General features: G+C 39.6%; 2 protein-coding genes across 2 annotated transcripts; both read right to left on the bottom strand.

Moving 5' to 3' along the window:
- Positions 1 to 430: 430 nt before the first annotated feature.
- On the bottom strand, positions 431 to 1764 carry LOC149097478 (uncharacterized). The gene has a single exon (XM_089280059.1). The coding sequence runs from the start codon at positions 1677 to 1679 to the stop codon at positions 1239 to 1241; it is 441 nt and encodes a 146-aa protein (XP_089136185.1). The 5' UTR covers positions 1680 to 1764; the 3' UTR covers positions 431 to 1238.
- Positions 1765 to 9023: 7259 nt separating this feature from the next.
- LOC110040786 (uncharacterized) lies at positions 9024 to 11838 on the bottom strand. The gene is made up of 6 exons (XM_089280196.1): positions 11621 to 11838; positions 11206 to 11288; positions 10601 to 10850; positions 10360 to 10450; positions 9927 to 10181; positions 9024 to 9795 (listed from the first exon to the last, which is right to left on the bottom strand). Exons 1-6 carry the CDS (start codon positions 11666 to 11668, stop codon positions 9320 to 9322), a joined length of 1203 nt encoding a protein of 400 aa, XP_089136322.1. The 5' UTR covers positions 11669 to 11838; the 3' UTR covers positions 9024 to 9319.
- Between the last annotated feature and the right edge of the window lie 765 nt (positions 11839 to 12603).

Here is a 12603-nt window from a genome sequence, read left to right as displayed (position 1 = left end):
TTAATCCGACACCATTTTCTATTCGATTTCTCAGCACAGCGAACCTTAAAACAGCGACTGAATTAACTGTACGGCCCTGTACAAATCGTTCAGATTTCCCGTTTGGAGGCAATGCCCACAGAAAATATAATGTGTCCAAGAACGTTTGTTGTGCATCTTCGACACTACAACCTTTCAGCAGCCTTAAGCCCAAACCTTGTTTGACCCCAATGCCTGTAGGCGCAGCCCCAACGGTAAGGAAGAGCTGTGGGTTTCTTAGAGAAGGGAAGCGAGTGTGATCATGGAACCGGGGGGTTGGGCCTTCGCTGAAAAAGTTGACTGCATACTTGACTACAAGGAATGGCCAAATAGCAACTGGTCCGCCATCTTGGAATGAAGGCCCACAGAAATTCCAGACCACAAGTACAGCCAAAATATATTCTGAGTTCAATTTTTTATTAAAATTAGAAAATTTTGAAAATATTGCATACATATTTTTTGTGGTTCAAGAGCCTGCTCCTGAAAAATCGATATTTTTCGTAAACTTTCTAAGGCGACGCCGTCGAATTTTAATTTTTCTGGACACCCAAAACTTCGTTATAGAAGTTTGTTGCCGATAACAAATTCAAACGCTGGTTTCCCCCGCAAAAATAGAGTTTGAACCTAGGTCCTATCTATAACTAGGACAACAGTTTGTCTCACAATGCTTCAAGATTGAAAACAAATACAAAGACATGATTCAAAGCTTTAGAGAGAGAACCAAACAAAGCAACGGTGGCTGAGAAACAAATATAGGGAATATTACATCAATATGCCTTTACAAAGACGTAAGATGTAACTGACTTGTAGTTGACGAGTTCGTGACTCGATTAAGTTTTGAAGTGGTCAGATTCTATTATTTTACCTCCTGTCTTGATGGATTTAATAAATGCCCCTGTGACAATAAGCTTAGTTCAGATTCAGTCACTGAGTTATGTGGTATAATTAATACTTGTTTCTATGGTCTCTATAAAAAATTGTAGTTCCAACACTTTCTGCTAACAGGGCGATGATTTATAAAACAACTAACTACGCTACCTTATGCTTTTCACGCCTTAAGAGCCCTGATCTTTTTTTGTTTTCTGTGTCTTATACTCTGTTTGGTCATAAAGAATCGGCTTTAAGCTTCCAGCTCCTGATAGCCATAAATATTTTCGCATTGTATTCAGTTCAAATAACAGTGGCATTGCATGAACTGTCATTCTTCTGAAGATTACAAATTATAGTTTTGAATAATAAATCTGTGGCCTTTTAAGAACACGATCCACCATGGCGCTAGCTTCTTTAGCACAACCCCACGAGAAAGTCACACCCGAGCCTCCATGTCCATAGTTATGTAGAACAGAAGGACACACTGGATCCCACTCCAACCGAACGTTGCCTTTACGAGCGGGCCGCAGTCCCACCAACACTTCCTCTACGTCCTTGTCTCCATAGTTACGGAGGGGAGGGTAGAACTCCTTGACTTTCTCGAACATTCTTCTGATTGGTGGATAATCGAGCGTGAGATTTCTGTCCCATTGGTTGGGTTGTACCATGCCACCAAGCCAAAGTTTGTCGTCACCTCTTGGTAAGATAAACACAAAGCTTTGGCCTTCTGATTTAGACTCGTCAATGTCTTCGATCAGAGAGATGCACATGGAGTGGTTGAGCTTAGGCATCAAACTTCCATCGTTTTTGACTTTCACAATTACACCTGTAGACAAGAGAATGACATATAACAGTTAACTCATTACGCTTGGGCCAAAGAATTAGACCGAACAATGAAATCATGACCAGGCATGAATTCTGTAGAACGCACTAAACCATAAATTGAAATACAGTTGAACCTCCCTACTAACGACCATCTCTCTATAACGGCCACTTCTTTATGTCCCGGCGGACGGTCCGTACATTCACTCTTAGTTTTAACCTCTCTACAACGGCCACCTCTCCATAACGGCAACGGCCACCTCTCCATAACGGCAACGACCACTAGAGCGCGTCGCAACTGCCAAACTAGGGAGCTTAGGCAAACCGCGACGGCAAAAGCAACGACGATGTGATCAAACAAAAGGTTTAATGAGCAGAACAATGGCTATGTACGTGTGTTATAAATCTTTATACATCTCGTAACCTTCCTCTGTAAAACAATGACAAGAAATGTGTATTTCTGTGTATTTTGAAGAGCTAGTTATCCGAATTTTTTCCGGAATTGATCATGATCGCTGGCGTTACATCTTTAGTTTGAATAGGGTCTTGGACCACTCAGCGTAATGAACAGATCTATATAATTGCGAAATTCATTGGTAAAATATCAATCCATTTTTTTCCAGCTAGGCGTCGTCCTTAACCCACCCTCGACAACGGCTTGGTAATCAACGACTGAAGAATGGTGTATGCAAAATTTTACGAAACGTGATCCGTTCCACGCGTCGTCGGTCTCTGTTTCTGTTTAGTTTCTGTTCTATTGATAAATTTTGATTGTGTTACGTATTTATATGCTACAATAAATATTTTTAGAAAGTGAAAATATTACACCCCTGAAAAAAAGCGCGTGTCATATTACACCCCTACCTCCCCATAACGGCCACCCCACGGCCACTTTCCTTTCCCCAAGGAGGCCGATGTAAGGAGGTTCGACTGTAGTTATTCACCTCTCAGAGGATAGACATTGTCATCTCCTGCCAGTTCTTTGGCGCTTAGTCCAGAGCAATTGATGATCAGCTGAGCTTTGTATTTCCTTTTCAAGTCTTCTGCCTGATCTCTCAACAGTCCGTGAATTTCATCGTGTACAAAGCGACAGCCCTTGTCACGACACTGTTTGTAAAGCCACTGCATGTAGGTAACTGTGTCAACCATGGGGGCCATGTGTTGGTACGCATCCACTACACCCGTGTCTGTGTTCACAGCTGAAGGAGAAACAAAATTAAATCAGTAATTTGTGAGAAAAGCATTTTAATGCAGTAGGCACAACCGGTAAATTTATAATTGATTCTTAGTTGTCGATGTAACAGCTAAAGATTTTGAGTTAACAATGATCAGACTTACCAGTTTCTTCAATGAGTTTGGCGTCATGGCGGAATCCTGGCAAGTGACATAGTTCGTCCATCTTTTCCAACTGTGTGGGAAGATCTTTGACCTTTAGAAGAAAATCAAAATGATAGATAAAGATCGAGATCCTCTCACTCAAGGGGAAAATTCTTGGTAAAACCCTTGGAAAATCAGGTGTGGTGGTGCCAATGATGTCCTCACACCCTGACTTCTGCTTCGCTCTAAGTGGAGAAAAAGACTTTTCATGGAGATACATTCAGTTGCTACACTGATTAAGAGGACAAACATCACAACCTTTTCAAGACAAGAGATATTTTACTTTACTTTACACTTTGAGCAATATGTCACTGTCAAAACAGTGAAATTGTATGCTATGGCGAACAAACCTGAAAACCATACTCTGTTTGGCGGCACCTGTCCATTTTGGGTCATTTGGGCAACGTGCCAAACCTTAAAGGTACCAGGTTAAAGCGGGACTTAACCTAAAATTCTGAAAGAAATTCGAAGTTTTGTTTTTCACGGAACTCGAATCTTAAGGTATTGAAATTTTATTTTGACAAGTGCTGTTACTGTAAGTTTAAAGCTCGTTTTCTCAAAACGAGGTATTTTCACCTTCGAGAAAAGATATCTTGAGAAGGATTTATTCAATTGAGCTAAAATTTTCAGGATTTTTTTGTTCTAAGTACGTTCTGGGGATAAGCATAGAACTTTTCCATCCAGTGCATTCTGTCGAAGTTATGTATTGAAACGTATGCTAGATTTTCTGTATCAGATTTAACTGGTCATCATTTCACGTGTTTTTAACTTTTCAAAAATCTCTATGCTTATCCCAGCAAGCTATTTGTCTTCTTTTGTAAAATGTAAAAATCATTCCTTTTGATCAGTTCTTGTAGGAGTTATCTTTTCTCAAGTAAGCCCTGGCATTCCCCAGCAGGTGGCAGATTTAATCAGCCGGTGTCAGGTTACAATACAGTTATAGGGTACACAAATATTTTTTTCATAATCGTTGGTCTTTTAGCTTTTTAAAAATGTATACTTTGCTATGGTTTGGAATTAACTCTTAGCCACGAGAAAATGTTTTAAACAGGGTGTGTTTTTAGATTAAGTCCCACCTCAAATAATACAACAAATGTATAACACTTTCATCTACTTGAAATTGACGTTTACCTTTTCCTTGAAGTAGAAGACAGATTGTCTCAGGTAGGCTCCAGTTTCCTTTGGATTCATGGCCAACTCCATGAACTTGCCATAGCTGTCCATGCACCAAACCTTGGACCTCTCCAGTGACTCCTCGTCTGTGTGTCGTCCACACACTGCCGGAGGCCATTCCCACAGGGCGCCGGCGATCTCGGAGGTGATGCGTTTACCAGAGGCAACTGGTGAAGCGTACTCTTTTGCTACAACAGTGACTTTGTATCCTTTCTGCAGAAGCTGTAATGCTGACGTCATACCCACAACTCCGCCACCGATCACTAAAACTCGAGGACGGCGAGGCGATTTCTAAAAAACAAAAGTATACTAAATTTTAGTGTCACCCTGTGGTGCTAATAATGACACACAGAGAATAACTGAGCAGTTTGAAAACATTTGAAAAGAGAAAATTAACAGAATTTCTTTAAACGAAACGGTGTTTCCAATCCTTCCAGGATCAAACCTATATATTTATTACAACGCCCCCTGGGGGTACTCCCAGAAAAATTGGGAGGGGGTGTGCGGCTAGCTTCCCAAAACCTTAACCCTATTTATGACCAAAATCTGCGACTTTCCCTGCCCTATTTATGACCTGACCAAAAATTTGATACCCAATTTATGACCAAAACGGCTGAAAAACAATACCCTTTGGGGGGCCGTGCATACCTATATGGCCCATATAAGGGAGTACCCCCAGGTTTACAAAGATGGTAGCTTAGCAACCAGACTGTTGACAATTAAGCGTCACCTGATTTTTTTTTTTTTTTTTTTGAAGGAGCAATATTCCAAATTAATTTTAAAATCAAAGCTGTTTTAATGATAATTTTTTGGGATAAATGGTATTACTGGTAACTTGAAATGCATTTTTTTTTTTGTCCAAACAGCTAAAAATAAAATACGTCATGGAGGGGGAATCATGAATCACAGGTCTAGTCAGGTCCTCTTGAGATACAAAACTGCTTTCAACTTGAAGCCTCAAAGGTAATTTGCAATTAGCTAAGTTGGAAAAATTTCAAAGAAGTGGTAAAAGACTGAAAAGAAACAAGAATGAGTTGTCTGAGAAATCTTGACGATTCATTGAAAAAGTCTGGCAAATTAAAAGAAACTCTAAAAGCGAGGAATGAAAAAGTAGTTTCACCTTCTTGGTCTGGGAATAGCTTGGCAATTTCGATTCCTGAATTTGCATCGGCATTTTGGACTCCTGCTTATCTCTCCAAACGTCTAAAGTTTTGGAATCAAGTGCTCGATGTCTTGTCCACGGACTGCTGCACTTCACACTGAACTGATGTCGGATGATTTTTACAGTGCATTTATACCGCTTTTAACCAAGAAAAACGTGCGAGCTTCCACCTTTAGGATTCCTACACGCGACTAAACCATAGTTTTGTGTCTTTTTTGATACCGATGCAGTGAAGCGTTGACAAGTTCATTTGTTCCGCCAGGAAGCTTAATTACTAGGGAGGCTAATTACATCTCCCCCCCCCCCCCCCCAAACTTGACCAACTCAAGTGGGGCACGTCCTTTAAAAAAAAATTCACCCAGCGCGTTCACAGCGCGTTCTGGTCTGTACTTTCTATCGCGGTAAATTATTCGCGTTGGAAGCCTTCAAAAGTTTGCACTGAGTTTGCAATGAATCAGAAAATGATAACCCAAACGTGAACAATGCCACGTCATAACAGAATTATATAGTCGTTATTCGAATTGTTTTAAAAGTCTTCAAAGTTTCTCCCAGGCATAGCATTTCCGTTAGAAATGGAAATACAAAATGTCAAGTAAACGTGAACCGTTGGATGTATGACTTTATGCAGTATCACTGATTTCTGGTTGATGCGTGACAGCCGAAAATCAAGAGAGCTTCTAGCCATTTCTGATTTGGTTCGTCTCTCTTCGATTCACTGACCTCGATTTTGTCCTTCGAATAGAAAGTCTGACATACTTTGACATACTCCTTTACACCGAGAAACAGTCAAGAAATGAAACAGGCTCAGAATATTTTTTTTCCTCAACCGTGTATGTAAAATCACACCTAGAATACTAAGCGCGTGTTTTTAACAGGTTAGTATTCTTCCAATTACAAATCATGTAAGTTTTCATTTCCCCCATGTCATGGGGCATATGCCAGGGCAACAAGTCAACGCTGTATTCATTTCAATCGAAAGCTATTATATGTAAAGTAAACATATTCTAGCTCTATGCTATACTAGAGTTTGTTCCGATCAAATCAGTCAGTCGAGAAGCTCATCCGAGTTTCAAAATCTTCTACCTTCCTGAAGTCGTTTTATTTTTTATTTTTTGTCACTGATTGAAGGTACTTTAAACTAATTAAAAAGAACACTTGTGAAGTTTTATCAATAATACTTCAAATGCTTGTTCAGTAATTTTTGTGAATACTCCAATACGTGACTGGGTGTTATACTAAAGAAATCTTCTAAAGCACCCACTCATTCAGTCGGAACCTTGCCACATAGTTTTAGATGATTTTAGACACGTTTATTTCCTTAAAACTCTTTAAACGTGATCCACACACATTACGATAACTGCATTAATTGATGTTAATATGACGTCTACGAGGTTTTGAACTATCGGCTTTCCTTGACAAATGTTATTGTGTTAAGTAAAGTGAATTTATCTTATGTGCCAGTGTGACAATGATATAGTAATATTTTTTGTGATTTCATCTTTGAATTGTGTTTCACTTTTATGCAGTACATGCGAGGCCTTTTAGAATTTCCCTCCTTCTTATCGTTAACGAATTTTCTCGAAAGCTTTCAAAGGAAAATTGCCAAATTATCCTAGCACGTGTATGCACGTGCCTTGATTACTTGGTCAGGTTCAGACAGTAGAGATTTCTTGTCGTTTCGGTGTGCGAAATCGAGCCTTTTCATAAAGCACAAACAGCGACTTATGACAATTTCGTGAAGCTAGGCCACCGCTAGTAGTAATAAAATGTAATTCTGAAATCATGAATAGATGACAGTAGGTTAGCAACTTCCTTCCACATCGCACGTAAATTTTATCGTGTTCGTAATGTGGTTTCCGTTACAAATACAATGGCGGAAAATAAGAACGAAAAAAAAAAAAACTTTGTGTTCAATTCGCTCGCGTGACTTTCACATTCTCAAAAATTACTGACTAATCTTGTGACAAAAGACCCATAAAAGGAACAGGAATTCATCAACATAGTATCGAGAATAAAACGGATAATAGAATAAAATAAGTTTTACTGGAGGGATTCATACAAAACAACTGCAAAAATAACCCCCTAAACTTCAAGACCTTCTACGAGAGAGTGTTCCACGTATGGTCAGTGCGAGAGCTAAGTTGTCACTCTGGGCCCGGGGCTGGTTTGAAGTACATTCGTTTAACTATCACAAACGGAAACAGTGGACAAATCTTTTAGACCGCAAAGTCGGACATTTTATGACGGTTTCCTGACAAAAGCTTGAGATTCCATATGTAACACCGGACTATAGTAGGGAACAGCCGGGTCAACGATCAATTCTTGTGAATCGTGCCATTTCTGAGAACGTGATGACCGAACATTCTTTCACGCGAATCACTCAGATTACAACAAATCTCGGCTTATGACGAAGACAACAGACAAACTTAACAACAGCTAAACAGCATTAACTTCACTCACGAGTATATCAAAGAGATTGCATTTAATAAGTGCCCTTAAGCTTTATCACGGCTCATGGAACAGGTAAAACTACTGTGCCGTGGCCTGGATAAAATCCGCACTTCTCATTTCCGGTCTCCGTGAACTCTCGCATGTGAAGAAAAAATGGCGGTAAAATGTAATCGCACATTATGACAACGATGGTCTTCTGATTTGTAGCGAATCAAACGACGTGTACATTCGTATTAACTCTCGAAAACGTTCCTGTTACAATTTTTTTTGCCAAACTTTATCAATTTTGTTTGTTTTTTGGCTTTTTTCTTTGCTATTTTCAATCGCCCTCCTTTCACCCATGATAAAGTACAAGACCCTAACGAAGATCTGGGATTACATACATTCTTTTAAAAAGAATATATTTTATAAGAATGTCGAGGCTGAAATTTACGAAATTTTATGATCAGAATATTTTAAGAATAAACCCGAACTGAGATTTTGAAAAGGATATAATTCTGTGTGTTGAAAATTTATAAACACAATACAATTTTCTGTTTTAAACTAACCATCTAAAATTCTTCCTTTCTCTAAACGGCAAAACTAGCCAAAATTGAACCGACAAAAACTGCACTGGACGTATGTTCGATGCTAATAACATTTCTTCAAGACGTTACGTGCGTCATATTAGACTTTAATGCCTGCAGGCTAGCTCCAAGAAAACTTTAACAGCATCCTGACACCAAATACATTCGAAAACAGAAATGCCACACGCTATAATCTAAGAATATTCACAAGAATAATTTCAGCCTAAAATCGGCAGAAAAATAAGAATATTCAGCCTCGGCCCGAGAAAACAATATTCTTTTAATAAAAAAAGTGTAAGCTGGACAATGTAAGTTACGTGTACAAGTGAACCCCACGAATGCTGAAACTCTAGGAAACAAATAACTTTTGAAACCCACAGATTCCAGCCTCTTTAACAATCACGAAATCTTTTACTGAAATATTGCGCAACGAACCCAAAAATACTAAATAAAGAGAAAGAAATGTTGATAGTCTCGATCCTCTCGTCATCTAATTAACTATTATGATCTACTCTGTCGCCGAGAGGTTATTTTGTTGGCTTAGCACCTTATACCCTCTTAGACTGATAAATACTTCTCAAGGCTTTAATTCAACTCAAATAATTTTTATTAAATAATCACTCATTATTATATATTATATTTACAAAATGTTTTATGCTCTTTTATAATTAATAAATAAGAAAAATAACATTTGCCCGTTAAAAAACGCGTTCATTATATACAAAAAGCATCTACAATATAAATGGGTTATTTACCTATCTTTTCAGAACAACACGACGTCACTGGAAGTACATCAATCGAGAACAAAATGTTGATTCACTAAACACCACCGATAACTTCAACCAATGTAAATAATAACAAAGTACACTCCCGCAAACGTTCAAAGCTTAGAAAGATAAATCTGTGGTCTTCTAAGAACACGATCCACCATGGCGCTAGCTTCTATAGCACAGCCCCACGAGAAAGTCACACCAGAGCCTCCATGTCCATAGTTGTGTAGAACAGAAGGACACACTGGATCCCACTCCAGCCGAACGTTGCCTTTACGAGCGGGCCGCAGTCCCACCAACACTTCCTCTACGTCCTTATCTCCATAGTTACGAAGGGGAGGATAGAACTCCTTGACTTTCTCGAACATTCTTCTGATTGGTGGATAATCGAGCGTGAGATTTCTGTCCCATCGGTTGGGTTGTACCATGCCACCCAGCCACAGTTTGTCGTCACCTCTTGGTAAGATGAAGACGAAGCTTTGTCCTTCTGATTTGGACTCGTCAATGTCTTCTATCAGAGAGATGCACATGGAGTGGTTGAGTTTAGGCATCAAACTCCCATCATTTTTCACCTTAAGAATCACACCTGTTATAAGAGATACAACCGCATGATTAGAACACAGTTCCATTTCAAAACGTTTCATTTATACTCCCGGCAAGACACCATAAATAACGCATACTATTCACGGTAGTTAAATAAATAAAGAAGTTATTTACCTCTCAAAGGGTAGACATCTTCATCCCCTGCCAGTTCTTTGGCGCTTAGTCCAGAGCAATTGAAGATCAGCTGAGCTTTGTATTTTCTTTTCAGGTCTTCTGCCTGATCTCTCAACAGTCCGTGAATTTCATCGTGTACAAAGCGACAGCCCTTGTCACGACACTGTTTGTAAAGCCACTGCATGTAGGTGACTGTGTCAACCATGGGAGCCATGTGTTGGTACGCATCCACTACACCCGTGTCTGTGTTCACAGCTGAAGGAAAGATCAAAGGAAAAAAAAAAAAAACTAGTTTAGCCGGATAGTAATTAACTAAATGAATTCTATAACATCAACAACTTTCACAAGGTTGGAACTTTCAATTACGGAATTACGTTCAAGGAAACAGAGAAACTGGACTTTTTCAAATAAAAACAAAAGTTGTCAAACTTACCAGTTTCTTCAATGAGTTTAGCGTCATGGCGGAATCCTGGCAAGTGACATAGTTCGTCCATCTTTTCCAACTGTGTAGGAAGATCATTGACCTGAGAGAGAAAGAGTAAGATTGTAAATATTCTGTTCAGTGTTGTGATTAAGCAGGAAAGACTCTCCTTTAGATATCGTTTAGAATCCGTGACAACAGAATGCACTGCGCTGATTCAAATTAAAATGGGTCTTGCGAAATCGACATTTACCTTTTCCTTGAAGTAGAAGACAGATTGTCTCAGGTAGGCTCCAGTTTCCTTTGGATTCATGGCTAACTCCATGAACTTGCCATAGCTGTCCATGCACCAAACCTTGGACCTCTCCAGTGACTTCTCGTCTGTGTGTCGTCCACACACTGCCGGAGGCCATTCCCACAGAGCGCCGGCGATCTCGGAGGTGATGCGTTTACCAGAGGCGACTGGTGAAGCGTACTCTTTTGCTACAACAGTGACTTTATACCTGAGAAAAAGAGGAATAAAAAAAATGAATTCTTTGATCTTCAAATGACTGCTTTGTGTTTAATTTACCGTTCTATTGCTTTTGAATTTTCTTATCTTAGCTCTATTTGTTCCTATGGCAGTAATTGCCTTTCGAGGACACGTTTCTCATTACAAAATCACCCTTTTAAAACTTCCCGTTGTTCCGGGAACTTTTTTTTTTGTTAAGTCACGTCAAGGAAAAACTGAATTAGTGGCGAATTTTCCTGTTACTCGGCAGAATTGTTTGATAACGAATCGAATTGTGTTCTACATAAACTATACAAAGATAAGTTTTAGCTTTGGTTTTAGGACCTTTTAGCGGAAAATCAACTTACCCTTTATTCAGCAACTGTAAGGCACTGGTCATTCCAACCACTCCGCCGCCAATAATCAGCACACGAGGAGCTTTCTGAGGGCTCTACATAACGGAAAAAACGTTTGCACTGATTTAGACTCTTAAAGTATTCTGCTCTTCCTTACCCTAACTTCTTTTGAACGGTCAATATCCTTACAACTTATTTTCTTTCCTCTCGTCACTTAATTTCCTAAAGAAATGTGGACTTTTGGTTTTGAAACTTGATAAACGTATATAAACGAAAATGAACCGGTGTGGTTAACTTAAGGCTGATGGTATTGCGCAGTTGATATTTTGTAAAAACAAGTCTTAAAATGTTCTGTGCACGGAAAATAACTTGAGATCTCTTCACTGAAATTGTTCCCAACTCTATCTTTCATGTGAAAAATTCTAACCTTGAGTTTTTTGGAGTTGTCCATGGTTGTTGTAAACTGCAAAGCCATGTTTTCTGAGTCTTCTCGATTCCTTGTCAGGATGATCTCTTGATTCTGTCTTCTCGAGTCTTCGAGGTGATTTGAACTACTTTGGCATTACACTCCGTATTTTATAGCGGTGCTATACGGGTAGGTATTCAAAATTCGGAAGTTAAACAATGCAAGTCCTTCTCAAGGCGTGACGTCAATTTGCGTCTGAATGCATGACAAAGCACTTTGTACACTTTGTCACCAAACGGACCAATTGTGTTTGTCACGTTCTCGCAAAGCCAATACATTATTTAAAAGCCTTTGTCTTCAGGTTGCTGGGTGAGAAAGCCTCAATACCCAGACATTGTCTGTATTGCACGCAGGTCTAAAATAACCTTTTGAATAACAGACCATACAAAGGAATGCATGGACTGCTGTTACATTTGGAAATGTTTTCACAATGGTCACTATGATGACAAAATCGTTTGTTATTTGCTCCATACGTGATTTAGATTTCACTTAGAATTTTTAAGGTAAAGTCTGCATACGAACCAAGTGGCCCATCAGGCTGGAGCTTATCCCGGTTTCTGTAGCATGAAGCGACTAGGAGTATTTCTACTCCCCCCTGGATGGGATGCTAGTCCATCGCAGGGTTACCCCCAGCATTAAGTTCGCCGGTACCCATTTATACACCTGGGTGGAGAGAGGCACTGTGAGAGTAAAGTGTCTTGCCCAAGACTACAAAACAATGCCCCCCGGTCAGGGCTCGAATCCGGACCGCTCGATCCGGAGACGAGCGCACTAACCATGAGGCCACCGCGCATTTTATGGATTCATTCAATCGACACCCAGTGTCCTGGTCTACTAAACCAAGATAACGCTGGAAAGGCGTGACGTTCTCTAACGTCCAACTCCATGACTACCCACGGTGGCATCACATAATCTTGTTACACAACAGATATCCCTCACGTATT

The sequence above is a fragment of the Orbicella faveolata genome, unplaced genomic scaffold (assembly GCF_042242905.1).
Source record: "Orbicella faveolata isolate gen_17 unplaced genomic scaffold, um_ofav_v1 contig_47, whole genome shotgun sequence".
Lineage (NCBI taxonomy): Eukaryota > Metazoa > Cnidaria > Anthozoa > Scleractinia > Merulinidae > Orbicella > Orbicella faveolata.
The sequence above is the reverse complement of the archived record's forward strand: the minus strand, read 5'-3'. Positions and strand labels throughout refer to the sequence as shown.